The 22,687-nt window shown below is 41.9% G+C and overlaps 1 protein-coding gene across 1 annotated transcript in view; it reads right to left on the bottom strand.

The window, feature by feature from the left end:
* Positions 1-22,687, bottom strand: part of LOC102808881 (uncharacterized) — a 161,063-nt gene that overhangs the window by 33,231 nt on the left and 105,145 nt on the right. Inside the window, exons 27-35 of the mRNA XM_085498188.1 lie at positions 18,793-18,828; positions 18,600-18,653; positions 17,859-17,964; positions 17,307-17,379; positions 13,251-13,323; positions 12,960-13,050; positions 10,049-10,255; positions 6,136-6,241; positions 5,496-5,574 (exon numbers count right to left, since the gene is read on the bottom strand). Of these exons, the coding sequence (XP_085354314.1) occupies positions 5,496-5,574; positions 6,136-6,241; positions 10,049-10,255; positions 12,960-13,050; positions 13,251-13,323; positions 17,307-17,379; positions 17,859-17,964; positions 18,600-18,653; positions 18,793-18,828 (825 nt within the window). The remainder of the gene's footprint in view (positions 1-5,495; positions 5,575-6,135; positions 6,242-10,048; positions 10,256-12,959; positions 13,051-13,250; positions 13,324-17,306; positions 17,380-17,858; positions 17,965-18,599; positions 18,654-18,792; positions 18,829-22,687) is intronic.

The following is a 22,687-nucleotide window of genomic DNA, read 5'->3' as shown; positions in this document are numbered from 1 at the left end:
AACTTGATTGTCCATAGCGGCAGTACATTATCCGAGAAGGACAATGCCCCCAGCTCTGGCCGATGCCTACCTGAGGCGAGGGCCAGTAGGAAGACTATTTTCCACGTCAAAAATTGGAGTGGTGCTGATCGGAGAGGCTCAAAGGCAGTCTGCTTAGAGCAGACAACACAGCCGACAAGTCCCAGTTGGGTGGCTCCCTTGTATGGGGTCTTGGCGTCTGGAAAGCAGTAAATAGTCTTCTAATAATTGGACAATCGGCTAGTCTTGTTTCCGTACGTTTTGAGTGGTGGGGGACAAGGCCGACCTGTAGCCAATGATCGCTGCATAGGACAAACCTACTTTGTCAAACAGGTGGATGAAGGAGCCTGCTATCTGGCCAATAGAGGGATGGGTATGGACCAATCTCCCTTCCACTACACCAATCAGTGTATGCTCGCAGCCTAAAAATGTAGGCCGTCTTGGTGGAAATCCCTGTATGCCCTGGCCAGGACGTTGGCAGTCTGCTCAGATAAGGCTTTCGTATGTGTGGGTCTACTGAGGCCTCTATATGTGTAAGTGATACCTGCTGGGCTTGTTGGTAGTGCGTCGTCTGAACGGCAGGTCCGGTAAGTCCGGAAGCACTGCTGGTATTTCGACTAGCATTTCCAACAGAAGTGGAAACTAGGCCTTGCTTGGCCAATTGGGTGCGACCAATGATAATATGCAGGTGTGCACCTGTCGAGGTTTTTCCGGTGCCCGGTGAATTAGCGGGATGGGAGGAAAGGCGTACATAACTAAGTGGGTCCACGGGGTTAGCAAAGCGACCCTGGGCCAGGGTCCTGGGGTCAGCAGGAGTGTTACGTACATCAGGAGCTTGGCGTTGCAGAGTGCGGCAAACCGATCCAACCTTGGACCGTCCCACAGTCGAAACAACCTGGAGGATACCCACTGGGGTATCAGCCACTCAGTGTTCGGGAGACGGAGCCGTCCTCACCCCTGGAAGGTGGTGTGCGGTTAGCTCCACATTGTACTCCAGGCACCAAAGGAGGATTTGCTTCGCTAGGACTGACAACGATGAGGAATGCGTCCCCCCTCCTTCTTGAAGGAGACCACCGCTGCAATGCCTGTGCGGAGCAGGACTCTGTAGTCTCGAACTACAAGTAGAAAGCGTGGTAGTGCTAAGTGCACTGCTCTCAGTTCGAGCTGGTTAATATGGTAGTCCCGAAACTAATGCGGAAGCCATATCCTTGGGCTTGTTGGTCCAATAGATGCGCTCCCCAAGGGGCCCCCCTGTCCGAGGTTGGCCAGTGACGACCACCAGGGCAGGGCTTCCTTCACTTGGTCCGAGATCGAAACTCGCCTATCTAGTTCCCATAGGAGAGCTCGGCATTATAACAAGCGTTATAACAGGCGGCTGCGTAGTGCAGCCTTGGGAACGACCCTTTGAACTGAGGTCATCATTCCAATGATCCGCATTAGTTCTCGGATGGACACTGAAGGAGCGCTGAGGAAGCGCTGACTAGGCGTTTGGCTAGACTGCTTAGGGCTAAGCAACACGCTTGAAATAGCTAAGCGAAGCTTACCTCTGTGTCCAAACTCCATGCCCAGGGACACCAACTGGACTTGTCGATTTACTAACGAGCCCAACTGGTGAAGTAAATTCTGTGTTAGCCTGACACGTTTGACTATTAACCCTTTGCCAAGGTTGTTAGTAACCAGTAGTCTGGGTACGGATTGAGGTGTACCGACATCTGGTGAAGCAGCAGCACTACCTGTTTCATCACTCAGGTGAACACGTAGGGCGCTGTCCCGAACCCGAACAGGGGGCCCCCAAAATTCGAATACTTGGCCCAGCCGGGCAATTCGAAGGAGATGGCAACTCGCTGGGTGCATCGGTATGTGCAGGTAGGCCCCTGCTTAAGTCTAGTGGGGCTAGCCAGTCAAAACAGTGGATGGAGAGGAGAACCCAACATTTGTAAATGGTGTCTCCAAGTGGAACCAATCGAGGAGCACGTACTGACTCAGTCTGCCTAGGTCCAGAACTGGACGCCCGCCACTTGTAGATTTGGTACTACGAACACATTTGGGTAGAAGCCAGGACTTAGTTCCGGCTGATGTACCCTGTGTATGGCGTCTTTTTCCAGCAAACTGCGACTTCCTGTCTGATTGAGTCCCCTGGCAGTGACCAACAGGGAAGACACTGAAAGGGGAAAATGAAGATTTCACTGGTATCCCGTAACAGGATGTCACCACCTGGAAAGGTGCCGGGTAGACGTCCGCCCAGGGAGGGTGAGGAGCCACCACCTGGCTCTTTCCTCCCTGAGGGCGCGCCACTACTCTTCCCTCCCATGGAAGGGTATGAGCGCTTGCCTCCTGGCTGACTCTGGCTAGCGGACGACGCCCTACGGCGTTGTGTTTCTGTGCTTGGGGTGCCCTCCGCATGCCCTTGGCAGGGCCAACTGGCTAGCGGATTTGATCTGAACCCTCTGGTTCATTGCATTCCGAAGCTCCCAGACTGTACGCACCATTCAATGAATAAAGAGGGTGGAGGATGTTCAGTCTGCGTCACTGAGGTGGGGACGTACACCGACTCAGCTTGTCGGCGAAAACATGTGCGTCTAAGGCCACGTCTCGTAGCACAGTAGTGGCCCTGGCCAAAAGAGCCAGGTGACACTAGGGGGTGTCGCACGTAGATGTGCAGTGGCCCACCAGTAAAAATGTCACCTGGTCTAGGAGGCTGGTGCGCTCTGCCTGCAAGGTCTCCAGGGTCCTGGGAAAATCTGCCCTCAGGGCTGGATGAGTCGTCTTCGATTGGCAAGAACGCCCATGGAACGCGGCTGTCCCCCTTTGCCCATTTTGCCAAATTCATGGTACCGGGGTCTGGGGAAGGAGCCTTGGGATCCGGTTGGGAGCGTTTTGGTCTCATCCCACGCTATGGGGTCTGATCCAGAAACCACATCGGTCCAGCGGTGCCTAATGTTTTCCCACACCTGGGGGGCCTTAAGCGTTACATCCTCCGCGACTGACCATCAACACCGTTTGCATGCTCTGCACTTGGACGAACAGGGAGAGACGTGCCGACGGGGTTGCTTTGGATCCCGACGCCCGTGATCCCATAAGCATTGAAGCAACCTTAGGTGGGCGCCTTAGAATCAAGGGTGGGGGTATTTACATCGTATCATTGGGATCGATGATAATACGCATCACCCAAAAAAGCGTGGCTCACCGAGTCATACGAATGGAAGACTCTGAGGGACCGCCCAGAGTACCGGCTGTATCCGACACGAGTGAACTGCGTCTCCTTTCACTTTAAATATGTGAGAAGGAGCGTGTTCGACTGTGCGTCTCATGACAGTGTCGGTTCCCTCTGGGGATGCCCATGGGTCGTTAAGAAGGGAGTCAAAACCCACAGCAGAGACCGGACACAAGGATAAATTCGTTACCGTTGTACTGTTACCGCGTGACAAACCCTAGCTGGCTGAAAATAGGGGGGGTCAACGTGTGCCCTGCCCTGAAAGCCCTGCTCCAAGATCTGAGGCTTGGCTGCCAGCACCCCGTTGGCATTCAGTGCCCGAGGCTCCAGAGGAGGCCCAGTGCAATCAGCCTGAGCCTCGGCCTCCCCCAAACATAGTGGGAGAGCCACGGCTGGGAACGAGGGTTCCCCGGAAGAGACAAGTTTGAATGCAAACATGGTTTTGTGTTTCTTCCTGCTTGCCCACCGAGGGCACTGCGTCTGATCTACCCGGCCTGCCAGAGACGCAACTGCCCCGACAGTCCTTCGACCAAAGCCCTCATCTCGGAGGCAAACCCAGCGCCGTGCGAGGAAGGGTCCACAAAGGGACCCGCAACGGGCCCCACAGGAGGAAAGCCTCCAGGGGCACAGCCTTGCTACACCTGGTAAAATCGGGTAAACCACCGCCTGAAAAAACAGACTGTGAAGATGCCCTCCAATCAGCGGGGGAGACCGAGAAAAAAATCGGTACGTCCACCAACGGGCCTCCTACTTGACGTCCCGGTACAACTGGTAGCCGAGTGTGAGGACTTTCCACTCATGCCAAACATGCAACTCACTTTAACCAATTTGTTTACTGGACGTGCGACCTTGCTGTGACGTGGTCAGTCTCAGCGATTTTGATGGCTCTGAAAGAAAATCTCAGGCCTCAGAACTCCAGTGAAAAACACACACCTTCATGCAAAAACGCTGAACCCCGCACACAGCTACGACAAAGTATCTCGGATGCGGGTTCTATGCTGGTAAATTCTTAATATATAACCACTGCACAGTCGACTCGAAACGCGAGGAGCCCAAAAGGAAAACGGCAGCGAGCCCTGGTGCTGTCATTACATCCATACATTGCTAAATACATTGCAAATAAAAAACGGCATGCATGAGGGAAAAAACGAAATACAGTTGTAAAAGGTGCCGCCACGAAACCAACAAGTGGTTACGTAGTGGTGCCGGGTTTTAATTTCTTTGTTGTGAAAAATACTACACACAAAAAGGAAAAACGACCCGAGGGTAAAATGACAAGGAAAACTTATCTTACCAGCTACAATGTTGGATGCCGTGCAGCGGCAACAACCCAAGCTGGAAACCCAGGCAGGAAAAAAGGCAGGCGATCCAGCAGAGCCGCTAAAACTTCATCTCCGCAGATGCGGAGAAAAAAAAGAGTGATTTGTACAGTCGTCTATGGCGCTGCCATATGGCCTCGGTCACATGGTTCGTGACATAAGGGAAAGGGAATCTTGGGGTCATGGGGCTCCCCCTGACCTAGATTCTATCTCTCCGTCACCGGCAGAATCGCTGATTAATGCCTACAGTTCAAAATAGTCATTTTGACTGACCAGAGTCTATGGTGGGTAATTGAACGTAGTGAATTAGGCAGTCAGAGACATGTTTATGAAGTCAGACACATGTTTAAGCAGTCAGAGAAATTTTTGCATGAAATAGTAAACAAATTTGATAAATGATGTGTATAGAAGTTACATTTTATGCAGTTGTGTTATGGCAGGATTGTGCTACATGTACAATGTAGTAACAATACATATTTATACCAAGTTTTTATTGAATGTAAAAAATTCAGACATTTTGTCATTTTTAATTACCGGGTAATTAATAATCATAAATTTGAATGTATTTGGGAAAAGTTTGATTTGAGAACACAAAAAAGAGGGGAATATATCCTATTATGTCTAGCAAATTTGAACAAAATTGGTTAAGTATGTTAGAAAAGGGGAGATCATGTATAACAAATTCAGCAAAATGGCTGGCAGTTGGTCAATTTCATTGAAACCCCAAAACAATCAACATTGCTGCCAGTTGGCCACCCTCAAAATCCAGTTCCAAAATGATGGAACGGATTGAATCGCATTACTAAACAATTGAACAAGCATGTATCGCAAACTGTGTTCAATCAGCTCATGCTCAGAATTGTGGCTTAGAAAAAGCATTTAAAAAATAAAAGTCCTGAATCTGAAAAACAAATACATCCCATAACACATCACTGACTACTTACACTTGATAACAGAGTTGGACCCCATACAGCAGCTAAGTTTTCTATTACCATCCGATTTTCTTTACTACATTCAGATACACTGTAATGATTAAAAAAAATATTTATAGCATAAACGTCAATAAAGCCCAAACACATACTAATACTAAGTGACTAGTCAAAATTTAATTTATTATTTTTTAATTGTATATAGATGGCACCAGATGTCACTTAGAATCCTCTCAAAATTTCCAACCACCAAATTGAAGGGGGGGCAACTATGACTCCCCAAAATGGAATGAGGAATGTTGCTACATACCCAATGTGTAATATGCTGCTATGCCTTGTTAAAGTCCAAATAGACTCTCTCAAATGTCTTTTATCACTAACTACTGAATGTTAGAGGGCACACTGCTTGTCCATTAACAAAAACATTTCATTTGAAAGATTTACAATATTTCTAAGTCAGTCTGTTGTTAATGTGAATGACAATGTTTTCACTCATCCTCATCATTTATATGTCAGAGCCTTTGTTATCAGAAGGCACAACTTACATGAAAAACTTGCAGTATTGAAAATATTGAGATCTGATTTGTCAAGGTACAACATATGCAAATGATATGCAAAGCAGATAATCAATATGCTCAGCTTTGCATAAAATTACCTTTTTAAATGTCCAATAAGTTTCTTCATAGTATCCCTATTTATTGGAGGTAGCTCCTCTAAATAGTATTTGTACCACCTAAGTTTGTTATTATGGTCAGTGTAACCTAATGATAAAATAGTCAGATAAATGAATTGTATATTCTCAGGAGTGGACATCCAGGCACTTTCATCGACTGGAAACTCTTTCAGAAAACTTTAATTTGGGATACTTGTTGAGAGTCCCCTAAACAGATTACCCCTGCATGTGTAACATATACAGATTTGATTGCTCAGGATTACTTCAAAGTTTCCTAAACTTTAGCTGCTGTTCGACCTGTGTTGTACAGCAGCTCACGCAGAGCCCATAGAAAGACATAGTACAGTGTATCTTAGCAACATAGAGAATACTGAGGGATTGGGTAATATAGAGTAAACTGAAAAGTACTATGAGGAAGTAGGGTTGGTTTATGGGATAAGATGGATTGTGATAGGAGGGATGTAATAGTATTCTCAGGATCTAGGTATTTGTAATTCTTGGCAACCATAACTATTGAAAGCAATGGGAAGGATGTGATAGGACTGGGTTTGGTTGGGTGGAGTGGAGGGGAGGGGAATGCCTTATGGTGAATTAGAATGAGTATTAAATGATGGAGAGGAAGGTCACATGGAGGATTAGAAGGGTGTGATAGGATTGGCTGGGATGGAAGGTGAAAGGGTTAAAGCAGATTAAAATGGGTATAAAAGATAGGATAGGATTTGGTTGGGTAGAGAGGAAGGTCTTACATGTTGTATGGTGGATTGGAATGAGTATTGAAAGATGTGATAGGATTGGCTGGGATGGAAGGTGAAAAGGTTAAAGCAGATTAAAATGGGTATAAAAGATAGGATAGGATTTGGTTGGGTGGAAAGGAAGGTCTTACATGTTGTATGGTAGATTGGAATGAGTATTGAAAGATGTAATAGGATTGGCTGGGATGGAAGGTGAAAAGGTTAAAGCAGATTAAAATGGGTATAAAAGATAGGATAGGATTTGGTTGGGTAGAGAGGAAGGTCTTACATGTTGTATGGTGGATTGGAATGAGTATTGAAAAATGGGATAGGATTGGCTGGGATGGAAGGTGAAAAGGTTAAGGCAGATTAAATTGGGTATAAAAGATAGGATAGGATTTGGTTGGGTGGAGAGGAAGGTCTTACATGTTGTATGGTGGATTGGAATGAGTATTGAAAGATGGGATAGGATTGGCTTGGATGGAAGGTGAAAAGGTTAAAGCAGATTAAAATGGGTATAAAAGATAGGATAGGATTTGGTTGGGTGGAAAGGAAGGTCTTACATGTTGTATGGTGGATTGGAATGAGTATTGAAAGATGTGATAGGATTGGGTGGGATGGAAGGTGAAAAGGTTAAAGCAGATTAAAATGGGTATAAAAGATAGGATAGGATTTGGTTGGGTGGAAAGGAAGGTCTTACATGTTGTATGGTGGATTGGAATGAGTATTGAAAGATGTGATAGGATTGGCTGGGATGGAAGGTGAAAAGGTTAAAACAGATTAAAATGGGTATAAAAGATAGGATAGGATTTGGTTGGGTGGAAAGGAAGGTCTTACATGTTGTATGGTGGATTGGAATGAGTATTGAAAGATGTGATAGGATTGGCTGGGATGGAAGGTGAAAAGGTTAAAGCAGATTAAAATGGGTATAAAAGATAGGATAAGATTTGGTTGGGTGGAGAGGAAGGTCTTACATGTTGTATTGTGGATTGGAATGAGTATTGAAAGATGGGATAGGATTGGCTGGGATGGAAGGTGAAAAGGTTAAAGCAGATTAAAATGGGTATAAAAGATAGGATAGGATTTGGTTGGGTGGAAAGGAAGGTCTTACATGTTGTATGGTGGATTGGAATGAGTATTGAAAAATGGGATAGGATTGGCTGGGATGGAAGGTGAAAAGGTTAAAACAGATTAAATTGGGTATAAAAGATAGGATAGGATTTGGTTGGGTGGAGAGGAAGGTCTTACATGTTGTATGGTGGATTGGAATGAGTATTGAAAGATGTGATAGGATTGACTGGGTTGGAAGGTGAAAAGGTTAAAACAGATTAAATTGGGTATAAAAGATAGGATAGGATTTGGTTGGGTGGAGAGGAAGGTCTTACATGTTGTATGGTGGATTGGAATGAGTATTGAAAGATGTGATAGGATTGGCTGGGATGGAAGGTGAAAAGGTTAAAGCAGATTAAAATGGGTATAAAAGATAGGATAGGATTTGGTTGGGTGGAAAGGAAGGTCTTACATGTTGTATGGTGGATTGGAATGAGTATTGAAAGATGGGATAGGATTGGCTAGGATGGAAGGTGAAAAGGTTAAAGCAGATTAAAATGGGTATAAAAGATAGGATAGGATTTGGTTGGGTGGAAAGGAAGGTCTTACATGTTGTATGGTGGATTGGAATGAGGATTGAAAGATGTGATAGGATTGGCTGGGATGGAAGGTGAAAAGGTTAAAGCAGATTAAAATGGGTATAAAAGATAGGATAGGATTTGGTTGGGTGGAGAGGAAGGTCTTACATGTTGTATGGTGGATTGGAATGAGTATTGAAAAATGGGATAGGATTGGCTGGGATGGAAGGTGAAAAGGTTAAAGCAGATTAAATTGGGTATAAAAGATAGGATAGGATTTGGTTGGGTGGAAAGGAAGGTCTTACATGTTGTATGGTGGATTGGAATGAGTATTGAAAAATGGGATAGGATTGGCTGGGATGGAAGGTGAAAAGGTTAAAGCAGATTAAAATGGGTATAAAAGATAGGATAGGATTTGGTTGGGTGGAGAGGAAGGTCTTACATGTTGTATGGTGGATTGGAATGAGTATTGAAAGATGTGATAGGATTGGCTGGAATGGAAGGTGAAAAGGTTAAAGCAGATTAAAATGGGTATAAAAGATAGGATAGGATTTGGTTGGGTGGAGAGGAAGGTCTTACATGTTGTATGGTGGATTGGAATGCGTATTGAAAGATGTGATAGGATTGGCTGGGATGGAAGGTGAAAAGGTTAAAGCAGATTAAAATGGGTATAAAAGATAGGATAGGATTTGGTTGGGTGGAGAGGAAGGTCTTACATGTTGTATGGTGGATTGGAATGAGTATTGAAAAATGGGATAGGATTGGCTGGGATGGAAGGTGAAAAGGTTAAAGCAGATTAAATTGGGTATAAAAGATAGGATAGGATTTGGTTGGGTGGAAAGGAAGGTCTTACATGTTGTATGGTGGATTGGAATGAGTATTGAAAGATGTGATAGGATTGGCTGGGATGGAAGGTGAAAAGGTTAAAGCAGATTAAAATGGGTATAAAAGATAGGATAGGATTTGGTTGGGTGGAAAGGAAGGTCTTACATGTTGTATGGTGGATTGGAATGAGTATTGAAAGATGTGATAGGATTGGCTGGGATGGAAGGTGAAAAGGTTAAAGCAGATTAAATTGGGTATAAAAGATAGGATAGGATTTGGTTGGGTGGAAAGGAAGGTCTTACATGTTGTATGGTGGATTGGAATGAGTATTGAAAAATGGGATAGGATTGAGTTGGTTTAGGTGGAGAGAAAAATCTTATGGTGGATTAGAATGAGTATTAAAAGATGGGATAGGATTGGGTTGGATAGAGAGCAAGGCCTAAAAGTGGATTAGAATGAGTATTTGAGGAAGTGATGAGATTGAGTGGGGTGAAAGATAAAGGAGATAACTTAAAGGTAGTGAAAATGAGTATAGAAAGACTGAATAATGACTAGCTTACTCAAATATGGTGAGGAAAGTATGCAAATAATTGAGTCAATAAATCATGCATAATGCTCTGCATTCATAGAACAGGATATGACAGGTAGAAAAGAATGGAATAGTTTCACAATAAAAAGCCAGATATAGAGATTCAATAATGAATAACTCACCTGAGGCTTCAATCCACTTGTCATGAAATATCTTTGTCAGCAATGGTTCTGGTAAATTTCTAAAGAATCTTTTCAGTGCATTAGCTACAACATGAACTGGGATGTGATCAAGCCTGACAGCTCTTGCATCACAGCTGAAGTCATCTAAAAGGTCCTTCACAAGATGCTCTGTGGCAGCCTGTCTGTATATTCCAACCTCAGCCATTCCTGCAATGAATCACAATATAGATCTTTCATATTATCTAAAAGAAGGTCAGTTCAGGTAACCTGCACTTTTATTCACAATAATTCAGCACACTGCGTAAAAGATTAATTTAAACCTGTTAACCATTTTTATAATACTCAACAGCAACAAAGGCAAAACCTCTGCATTGAGAAGTTCTGTAATGCAGTCAGACAGTTCTCAATATAGTACAATGGTTCCAAATTATGAAACAAAAAAAGATAAATTTTCTGTCGCAGGTCATTCAAAACATCTAATAAACATTTATTACTGCCGAAATTTGCCTATTACCGGCATACATTTGAAATACGGTGCTAATTGATAGCACTGTTTGTAATCATAGTCTGCCAGTCGGCATGCTTTTTTCATTGCCGATTTTACAGCTGTTTAAAACTTCGCATATTTATGAATAAAAACAAACAGACTCATGCACAAAGAAAAAAAATGTACATCAAAAACAATACATGTACATGTGTACTATGATTTTGGGAGCCATGGTGATACCCGCGACTTAGCCGTACAGCAAGTTATTGAGGCGCAAGTTAGCGAGGGGCCACTGTATTAACCTATTTTGTTTGTTATTAGTATTTATTACCCAAATGCCTTGGTGTTAAATGTTATCTTGTTTTTATGAATGAAGCAAATTTTTATCAAAAAAATCAAATTTTGTTAACTGTTTCTGGGAAATCAGACTTGACTAAATCTAAGCTATTTTTGTATTTCCTTTTCACCCAACATACCGTATTTTAAACTTTATTTCTCATTATTATTCTTGATGGTGTCATTATTTTTTTTTTTTTATTTTCATGATGTTATCAATACCATGTAAATTATTGGGTGAATAAACATTTTATTATTGTTATTATAAAAAACACAGTATCCATTGTTTGACACTTTGCAAAGTCATTCTTTGTGACTTGTTGTTTTTGATTATTTTCAAATTCAAAACAGCAGCCAAAATAGGGTTCAAAGCTATAGTTAAATTGTAGTCATTGTTACCATAGAGACAAGTTTGGTTACCCCTGCATTTTCATATGTTCATTGCCAATTATTTATTGGAACCTTGCACTCACCAACATTTTTTTTTTACCAGTTCGTCAATTAAATCATTAATTACTATAAAGTATATGGATATTTTATATCTACAAAATTGTACATTCATGAAAATTATACAATAAGAATATAGTAATGCATCAGTGTTGCGCCACCAATTGATAGTGTAGTCGAAACTTAAATTGACCAATTTCAAATTTGTCCCTCACTTTGTAGTAACAGAGTAAAGATTTCTGATCAATTGTGAAATGAGATGGAGTAAGATGAATGTGTGTGCAGCGCATGATGCGAGTTAAGTTACAAAAAGATGCAAGGAGACTCGGGTAACATGTTGGGCCTGGACATTTTATTACATAACTTAATAAAGTTAACCCATATTCTGCACGCTCCATTTACTTTTACATTTTCTTTACCATGGAAGGTTAAATGTGCTGACCATAGCACTACAAATACAAAAGGCATGAACATTTATAGAAATGCCTGTATCTGAAGAGTGGAATACATAAGCATGTGTCTCAGCATATCTAAGCAAAATAGAAAAATAAATACAAACAAAAAGTTCCTCTATCAATCAATTTTCTGTAATTTTCACGGATAAAATGCGACATTGCTTCTACTTTTTATTCAACATTTTCTGTAGAAAAAAACAGACTACAAATGGAACTATTTTGTGGATGTGGCTTGAAGGTGACTTTGACACTCAGTGTTTATCTCAATGAAAAAGTTCTTAAAAAAATAATAGTACAGCAACATATCTAAACAAAATTGAGCTCTAGCCAGATTTGAAAAAAAGGTGGAAAAACTACACTATTCATGTACTATACCCACAGAACACAAACCAAAATTAAATTGATGAGATCCCAAACTGGTTAATATAATATTTAAATTTGCAAAAAATTGGACAAGGATAACAATGAACATATTTCATATTTGTTAAAAATCACACAAAATCTAGTGACACTTAGATTTTTAACATATAAACAACAACTGCAAGGGACTATTACTTTTATATCACAGAAATGGACCTCAAGCATTTTTGACAAGATTCAATTGTGAGTGATCAACACAACTACATATTCCCTTTCAATTATTTGTGGTTTATGTGTAGCTGAATATCTAGTTGTGACCTTGTTGTCACCAAGCCAATAGTATGTGTGTTTGAGACATAATTGCAGTTACATTGACAATATCTTTGTTTAGACATTTCACAAAGATAGGCAGCAAATAATATTACTATTGCAAAAGACAAGAGTCCAATCATACTGTGAAAAATACTTTTCATCATGAAAAAAATTTGTTTAACAGATTTTTTTGTGTCAAAACACCTGAAATTTTTTGTGTGTGCCAAAGCGTTTAAACATTTATAGTCATCTTGAATTTCTTTTAAGCGAGGTACAAACTGCAGAAACTTTGCAAACATTGAAGCAGACAAACATGGGTGATGAACAATGGCTATGAATGTGACTGGAAAAATGTACAGACAATTCTGGGGTTTTGAAGTCTTCTAAAATTTTGCATCACAACCAACGGTCAAACAATTTGTTGGCGCAAATCCCCAAAAGATTTACCTGGCAGGGGCAAGCAGCTCAGATGAACAATTTCTTTTTGTTCAGCTTAATATGCAAATATCCTTACCATGGTTTGCTACATATTCTATACACCTATCTACAGGAACAGGAATGTTGTCTTCAGTTAGCTGCTGCTCATGGAGATTCCGTCCACTCACCTTAGATACAACAGGAGATATTAGACAATGACAAGCAACATATGTACAAGATAACTTTATTTGCCCACCACATACAATACAGTCCAACAACATACTAATTTTGAATCATAACCCTTTTTTATTATCAATTCATTATAGAAACAAGTGAATTTCATATTGACAGAAGCTGACAATGATGTAGAATGAAGTTTGTTACTTACAGAGGATGTACTTTTAATAGTATTAAACCATGCTTCATTCTCCTCTTTGTTATCAGCAATTATGTACAGTGTCCTGTTACATACACAAAACATTTAATATCAGAGAATACATTAGTCAAAAATTTTCTGTTCATCGTGAAATCTTGCATATTGTGTGAAAAAGCATGCACCAAAAATTCTGAATTTTTCTTGCCACCCGACTGAGTGATCAATGCTTTACCAACTCAAAAACAAATATGGTATTCACCTGTGAAATAACGTGACTGGTTCACAAAACTGTAATTAGGCAGAGGGTTCTCTGAACCCGCCCATTCTCAGAGTTCATACCCACCATAGACTCCGGTCAGTCAAAATGACTATTTTGAACTGTGGGCATTATTCAGCAATTCTGCCAAGGACGGAGAGATAGAATCTAGGTCAGGGTAGATGGTAAGATTCTTTTCCTTTACGTCACGAACCATGTGACCGAGACCATATGGCGGTGCCATTACGGCTTGGTATTCACTCTGGTTCCTTTCTGTCCGCATCGAGGACTTAGACCAATGCTACAGAAAGAGTGGGGTGGTTGGGGTGCAGAGTCTATGGTGGGTATGAACTATGTGAATAGGTGGGTTCGGAGAACCCTCTGCCAAAATTCACTACGTTCCCACCATGGACTCCAGTCAGTCAAAATGACTATTTTGAACTGCAGGCAGATGGCGATAGGTGACAGGTTTTCCGAGCAAACAGAAAAATGATAAAAGCCTTTTCCCAGTCTTTGATGATACACTCTACAACAATCACTCAAAACTTTAGTTAAGACTCCAAGAGGGTGGTTTCTTACCTTGCCTGTGCTGTCCCCGGAGCAAGAAGCCAAAAATGCTGCTACAGTGACAGGGTTCGGTGTGCCCGAGAAAGGTAGACCCAACCCCTATTCAGGGGGTAGTATGCTTTTGAAGTAAAGACCGAAACAGTTCTGCATGAGGGTATAGGTCGAAAAGCAGGACCTGGGAGCTTCAAGGAAGTGCTGATGGTAGAGAAATCTGTCCGCAAAAATGCTGAGACTGACTTATCGCCTATGTGCAGGGACCCTTGTGGTCGTTCGGGCTGGCTCAGCAATCCATGTCTGACCTGCTATGACGGGACCCAACCTAAAGAGACCCTCCTCAATAGGTTGGGAGGCTCCAGAAGCCTGCCCTCAGTGTGTGCTCGAGGGGGGGGGGGTGCCTGACGCTAGCACTAGTGAGTTAGCAATCACACAGACCTCATACGCTTGTACTTGGTGTCTCTGCAAGATCTGTGTCGAGGCAGTTAAAGTATTATAGACCTCTAATACATTCGCAGTAATCCACCTGGTGATGGGAGTCGGGAAGGCCGGCCTATCCTGCCTGTCTGAGCCGCAACACAAAGATACAGGATGTATGTGCCTGGCACCCCATCTTGAATCTTAGTACCGTTTTGGTAGCAACTCCATGCTCAAACCCCCCAAGGAGGGTGAGAAGCCACCAGCAGGTCCCTTCCTCCCTGGGGGCATGTCGCTACTCTTCCCTCCCGTGGAAGGGTATGAGTGCTTGCCTCCTGGCTGACTCTGGCTAGCGAACAATGCCTTAGGGCATTGTTTTCTGTGCTTGGGGTGCTCTTTGTTTACCCTTGGCAGGGCCAACTGGCTAGCGGATTCGATCTGAACTACCTGGTTCATTGCACTCCGAAGCTCCGAGACTGCACCCGCCATTTCCCGAACAAAGATGGTGGAAGATGTCCAGTCTGCGTCACGTAGGGAGACATACCCCCTGACTCAGTTTGCCGGCGAAAACACACGCGTCTAATACCACGCCTTGTTGCAAAGTAGTATCCCTGGCCAAGAGAGCCAGGTGACACTAGGGGATGTCACATGTAGATGTGCGATGGCCCACCAGTAAATGTGTCGCCTGGTCTAGGAGGCTGGTGCGTTCTGGGCGCGCACAATAATGCGCTCAAGCAACTCTGCCCTCAGACTGAGCTAGCGAGAATGTGGCCGTCCCCCTTTACCTGGTTTGCCAAATGAAAATTCGTGGTACCGTGGTCTGGGGAAGAAGCCTTGGGATCCGGTTGGGGGCGTTTTGGTCTCATCCCACACTTTGAGGTCTGATCCCGAAACCACACCGACCGGGTAGCGTTTGGTTCGGTGGAAAGTGTTGTATAAGATTTTACCCCACCCGGGGGCCTTAAGCGTTACCTCCTCTGCGGCTGACCAACGTCCACCCATCAACACCGTTTGTGCGCCCTGCGCCCCACTCGACCTGACAGGGAGAGACGTGTTGCTTTGGATCCCGATGCCCGTGATCCCATAAGCGCTGAAGTAACGGTAAGTGGTCGCCTTAGGATCAAGGGTGGGTGTATTTACATTGTATCACTAGGAGCGATGATACTCTGCATCACCCCAATGGCGAGGCTCACCAAGTCGTTACGGATGGAAGACTCTGAGAGACTGCTCGAGGTATCGGCTGTATCCGGCGTGCGCAAACTGTCTCCTTTCAACTTAAGTATGTGAGAGAGAGAACATGTTCGACTGTGCGTCTCCTGACAGGGTCGGTTCCTTCTGGGGACGCCCGTGGGTCGGTAAGAAGGGAGTCAAAACCCACAGCGGAAACCGGACTCAAGGGTAAAATCCTTGTACCATTACCGTGCGACAAACCCTGGCTGGCTGAAAGTAGGAGGGAGGTGCAACGTGTGCCCTGCCCCGTAGTCGGAGGCTTGGCTGCCAGCATCTTCGTTGGCATTCAGTGCCCGAGGCCCCAGAGTAGACCCGGTGCAACTAGTCTGAGCCTCGGCTTCCCCCAAATCAGTGGGAGAGTAGCGTCTGGGAACGGGGGGTTCCCCGGAAGAGACATGTTTTGAATGTGAGTAATGCTTTTGTGTTTCTTCCTGCTTGCCCACCGAGGAGCCGCAGTGGAGACAGCTCGCTCCAACTGCGTCTGATCTACCTCGACCTGCCAGGGATGCAATTCGCCCCGAGAGTCCTTCGACCAAAGCCCTCATCTTGGAGACAAATCCAGCGGTGTGCGAGGACAGATCCACAAAGGGACCCGCAACAGGCCCCATAGGAGGAAAGACCTTCAGGGGCACAGCCTCAGATGGCTCTGAAAAAATATCTCAGGTCTCAGAACTGCAGTGAAAAACACACGCCTTCAAGGCAAAAACCCCGAACCCCGCATGCAGCCACGGCAAAAAGCATTTCGGATGCAGGTTCTATGCTGGTAAATTCTGAATATAACCACTGCACAGTGGACAAAAAATGTCAGCGAGCCTCTGGTGCTGTCATTACATCTATCCATTTCTAAACACATTGATCAAGCATAAAATGAAGATGACATGCATGAGGGAAGCGAATTACAGTTGGAAAAGGTGACGCAACGAAATCAACAAGTGATGAAGCTACGACGCTGGGTTTTATTTCTTTGTAGTGAAAAATGCTACACACAAAGGGGAAAACAACACAAGGGTAAAAATGACAAGGGAAACTTATCCTACCAGCTACAATGTTGGATGCCGTGGTAGCGGCAAAAACCCAAGCTAGAAACCCGGACAGGAAAAAGCAGGCGATCCAGGCAGAGCCGCTAAACTTCATCCCCATTGATGCGGAGAAAAAGAAGAGAATACCCAGCCGTAATGGGGCCGCCATATGGTCACGGTCACGTGGTATGTGATGTAAGGGAAAAGAATCTTGGGGTCATGGGGCTTCCCCTGACCTAGATTCTATCTCTCTGTCATTGGCAGAATCGCTGATTAATGCCTACAGTTCAAAATAGTTTATGGTGGGCAATTGAACGTAGTGAATTGTTTGCTACTAAATCAATGCAATTATATTTGAAACTTGTTCTTTACTTTCATTGTATTTAAGCTGTAATGAATAGCGATAAAAAAAATTGTGCTGAAAGATAACCTTGGATGATGTTTTGGAGAAACCACAAGCCCAAAAATATGGTATATCAGACAAATATCAGACAAATACGGTAGATGTTAGGTGTATGTTTTCTACTAAGCAATGCAAGAATATAATTATTTAATATAGTGCCAAACAAAATACAATTTAGTTACCTCTTTGGAAACACAACAGAGATCATTTGTTTGACTTCACTTGGACAGTTACTTGATATTACAGGTAAGTAATCTGAAAAATAATCACAATGCAAATAAGATGTTACATGTTGAAGAAAATGTGAGTTATAGCCCTGGATCAACGATGTTGTCAGCATGGGCATTATTTATATTTGGTGGATGACTGCCTACTCAACACTGCCATGCATCCTGCTATAGCAAAATGAGGTTAATGCGAAATATTTGAGGATCCATAGACAGCAAAAGACCAAATATAAACAAGCCATGAGACAGTCCCCGTTAATTATCATACTTAAGATATAATTATATAAATGCAATAAGTTTTGACGTTGTATAACTTGTGAACGCTGTATTTTTAAATTTTTTGACATGTTTTTTTAAATTGAAAGGGCTTTCAACTAAGTTTTACCAACAATACAACTTTAAGCTTTGTACTAGATCTTCATTTATACACCCCCACACCTGAACAGGGAAATGAATGGATTAATACGAGGTGTCGAGATCATTCCCACTTGAAAAGACAATACTCACTGAGACTGATTAGTTTCCTCAAATCCAAGATTTCTAAACCATTTTTTTCCACCGAGAAAAAACAGAAATTCTTCCCAACTAAAATAAACCAACTTCTTTGCCAAGACTAGAATATGAAAAAAATTAGAATTATAGCATTTTATATAAAATATTACGAGGTGCAATGGTAGATGATAAAAATTAAGCAAATGTCATCATATAGGTGAGTTTAATTTTAAAGGCTGCCAGTCGGCCATTTTGAATCTTATCTGAAAAACTAAATGATTTGCATCAAGGTCCCATAATGTCTAATGTATATACCAAGTTTGAACAAAATCCATTCTGTGAACAGCCAAGAAATGCTTGATTTTGATGATTTTTCAGTACAAAAATGGCCATATTGAATCAGATCGTGAAACAAATTGATTTGCATATGTATAATATAATGTATGATGTATGTGTGAAGTTTGATTGTGATTGATCCAGGCATGTCTAAGATACATGTCCGATGCATGCACAGATGCACAAGGGTCAAAACATAAGGACTAAATATTCTGGACATTTTAGCACATTTTTACAAGCAAAATTGTTGCCAGTTGGATTAGGTCACTGAGTTTGTGCTGTTTCCTTGACTTTAAACTGTTTTCTCTGCTCTTCGACCGGCGTTCCATAGCAGGTAGAGCAGAGTCCATAAAAATATAGTGGTGCATAGAACGTTCTGTGACATAGCTCTGCCCCGAGAATACAAGATTCAGTACTTACACTTAAGCTGGTTGTGCTTTCTTTCTTGTATAGATAACCAGCCCTATCAAAAACCTAATCAAACAATTATTACTTGTAAATACATAGCTACATTGGGATGATACCAAAAATAAAACATGGAAATTTGATCAAAATTTATACTGTGAAAGTTATTAGTATATTATAAAAAAAAACATGGAAATAACAAAAATACCTCCATATGTTCCAGAATACAAGCTGGTACAATACACTGCAACAAACAAAAAAAAGAAAGAAATCAAATTTTAATGTTATTGACACCTGTAGATTTCACATACTGTTTTGAATCAACTGTGCACTTCAGCAAACACATAGCAAAGGTTCATCACATCCAACATGACAAAGTTGACAATTTGAACAGTATTTTGAGGTATGTAAATGTGTCGAAATGGACATAGTGCGAGTGGTTAGTGCTAGTACCGGTAGCACTAATCCGAAAAACTACTAGATCTAGTGCTAAAATGGCACTAGATCTAGTGCGAAAACGGCACTAGATCTAGTGCTAAATGTACATAGTGCGAGTGGCATTGATATCGCGTTGTCAACGACGTCAAGATATCCCCTAATTCTCTGAAAATAAATTGATATTTACGTAAAATTGTTGTATCTTTCATTCATTGGAAATGTGCTACAGTGGGAAAATTAAGAATGTCATTGTCCACGTTTGTCGTAATAGACCTTTGGAACAACGCGATCGGCCGGGAAACTAGCAGAAACAGTGAAACTGCAGGTTGAACTTCGCAATTTTTACAAATTGTGAATAAATATACTGTATGAAATGGTATTGTGTGGAAGTTTGTGTTTTCAACTTTGGCGAATGGAAAACTTTATGTAAATGGTGGAATTCAGCGTTGATTTTTTTTTTAAATCGCTGATGTGCCGTTTTATTTCTGGTCGGCGCCACACTTAATGAAAATAGATCTTTGAAAATGAAATTATGATGCCATATGTGAACTAAATAAAAAATTGGTATACTCCTAGTCTAAGTCCCGGGTGCCTGTAAAGCTTGGTGGATTTTGTGTGTACTGCTACCTGTGAATGGTCATATACATATTCACGCAATCCTGTTGTTACATTGTATCATGGAGGAACCTCGCCGATTATTTGATTTTTTAACGTGACCATACAATGTATTATATATGTCTAGACACTTTCTCTGCAATAATATTTTTTAGGAGCCCTTAGGATTTTTTTTTGTAGACTCTCGAAATCTTGTTCTTGTTACAGTTGCTAACAATTAAAACATGTGAAGTAGCAAGTTCGTCTGTTGAATTTCCGGTTGTGAAATACGTATTTTAACCCTTCACAGATAAACAAACCCAGTGTATGGTTGCGTTAAAAAAATGGGACCAAAAAATCGTCCAGGGCGATTTTTCGGCAGTTTTTAAATTTATTTTTAAAAATATTTTGGCATAATTTATCGGACATTGCAATCGTTCCTGACGCCTAAATCAGTCTATTTAAAGGAGAACCGCTCAATCCCATGGATTGCACCAAAGAATCATGGGACACTATTGTTTATGTTGTTTACAATGTTATTCTATCTTTTGTTAACCATTGTTATTTTAATCCAGAAAATAAATTTGTTGTGAGATTAGGCTTAACTGGAAGGTGCCCCTTTATAAGTTTTTATTCAAGAGCGTGTTTATTGTGACTAGCGTTAGCTTCGTTTGGACAAAAGAGCTGTTATCACTGTAAACAATGTTAAATTATTCTTCTTATGCTAAGTTCATCTTTGAAAACAACTATTTTTTTTTTAAAAAAAAAATCATGCCATTTCCCCATCAAAATCCAAGCCAAAAAAGCGTACTACACCATCGGCAAATCTTTTCCGCGTTGCGTTCAATAACATTAACGTATTTAAATGAGCTATGGTGATTTGAACGCGTTGGCATCATACAGCATTTTGATTGGTTAATTAGCGATTTGACCTATTAGCTCAACTCATGCAAGAGAAACATGGCGGATACCCTACTGCATCGAGCGTTTATATGCGATCAGAATCATTTGCTTACGATGAAACTAAGATGAATTTTATATGAATTTCATAACAATCAACGAATTTATTTTTTGTGCGTTATTATAATTACTACTGAGTAATAATCAACGTTTGTGAAACGTAGCATGTCTGGATTGAGCATCTGTGATCGCTTGCCGGGATCGCTTGCTGCTACGCAATGCAGTTGTAATCGTTTTTATTAGAATTGTTTAAAATATACTGTTGTTACCAATTAAATAAAAACAAATGTATTTGAAAAATTACACTGGGCGACACTGTAATGACATTTCAGGTGGTCTACTTTTTAATTCAGCAAGAATTATTAATTATTGTTAATTCTGCAATAGTTTCTTTTGTCTTGGGTGGCCCAACTGACGGCGTAGAAAGTCTGTGTAGTTGTACAATGAAAATGGAAGTCCCCCCAAAATATTTGATAATTATTTTTTGAAATTTTGAACCCCAAATAAGCGCCCACCAGCCGTGAAATCCCAAGGGCGATTTTTCGGATGGGCGAATTTACGACAGAATCTGGTATTATATAAAAAAAAAAGTATTATTATGGACATCTCGCGCATATTGCCGATTTTTTGTACTGTTTGTAGTTTGAAAGTGTTTTTTGATGCCCCTCCTATTATTCGACGTCGTTGACAATGCGATAACAATGCCACTCGCACTGTGCACATTTTAGCACTAGATCTAGTGCCATTTTAGCACTAGATCTAGTGCAATTTTAGCGCTAGATCTAGTGCCATTTTAGCACTAGATCTAGTACTTTTTCGGATTAGTGCTAACTAGCACTAACTACTCGCACTACGCCCATTTCGACACATTTACATACATGGCATTTTGCATTTTGAAAGGTGTCTCATCTAACATGGCACAGTGGGCAATTTGAAAGCTGTCTCTCATCTAACATGGCACAGTGAGCAATTTGAAAAGTGTGCTTCAACTAACATGGCACAGTGTGAAATTTAAAGGGTGTACCTCATCTAACATTGCACAGTGGGCAATTTGAAAGGTGTCCTTCATGTAACATGGCACAGTGGGCAATTTGAAAAGTGTACTTCATCTAACATTGCACAGTGGGCAATTTGAAAAGTGTACCTCATCTAACATGGCGCAGTGGGCAATTTGAAAAGTGTACCTCATCTAACATTGCACTGTGGGCAATTTGAAAGGTGTCCTTCATGTAACATGGCACAGTGGGCAATTTGAAAAGTGTCCTTCATGTAACATTGCACTGTGGGCAATTTGAAAAGTGTACCTCATCTAACATGGCGCAGTGGGCAATTTGAAAGGTGTGCCTCAACTAACATGGCACAGTGGGCAATTTGAAAAGTGTACCTCATCTAACATTGCACTGTGGGCAATTTGAAAAGTGTACCTCATCTAACATGGCGCAGTGGGCAATTTGAAAAGTGTGCCTCAACTAACATGGCACAGTGGGCAATTTGAAAAGTGTGCCTCAACTAACATGGCACAGTGGGCAATTTGAAAGTTGTGCCTCATCTAACATGGCACAGTGGGCAATTTGAAAGGTGTCCTTCATGTAACATTGCACTATGGGCAATTTGAAAAGTGTACCTCATCTAACATGGCGCAGTGGGCAATTTGAAAGGTGTGCCTCAACTAACATGGCACAGTGGGCAATTTGAAAAGTGTACCTCATCTAACATGGCGCAGTGGGCAATTTGAAAGAAGTGCCTCAACTAACATGGCACAGTGGGCAATTTGAAAAGTGTACCTCATCTAACATGGCGCAGTGGGCAATTTGAAAAGTGTACCTCATCTAACATTGCACAGTGGGCAATTTGAAAAGTGTACCGCATCTAACATGGCGCAGTGGGCAATTTGAAAAGTGTACCTCATCTAACATGACGCAGTGGGCAATCTTCAAAGTGTACCTCATGTAACATGGCACAGTGGGCAATTTGAAAGGTGTGCCTCATCTAACATGGCACAGTGGGCAATTTGAAAGGTGTCCTTCATGTAACATGGCACAGTGGGCAATTTGAAAGGTGTCTCTCATGTAACATGGCACAGTGGGCAATGTGAAAAGTGTACCTCATCT

The sequence above is a fragment of the Saccoglossus kowalevskii genome, chromosome 4 (genome assembly GCF_978046115.1).
Source record: "Saccoglossus kowalevskii chromosome 4, keSacKowa6.1, whole genome shotgun sequence".
Classification (NCBI taxonomy): Eukaryota; Metazoa; Hemichordata; class Enteropneusta; family Harrimaniidae; genus Saccoglossus; species Saccoglossus kowalevskii.
The sequence above is the reverse complement of the archived record's forward strand: the minus strand, read 5'-3'. Positions and strand labels throughout refer to the sequence as shown.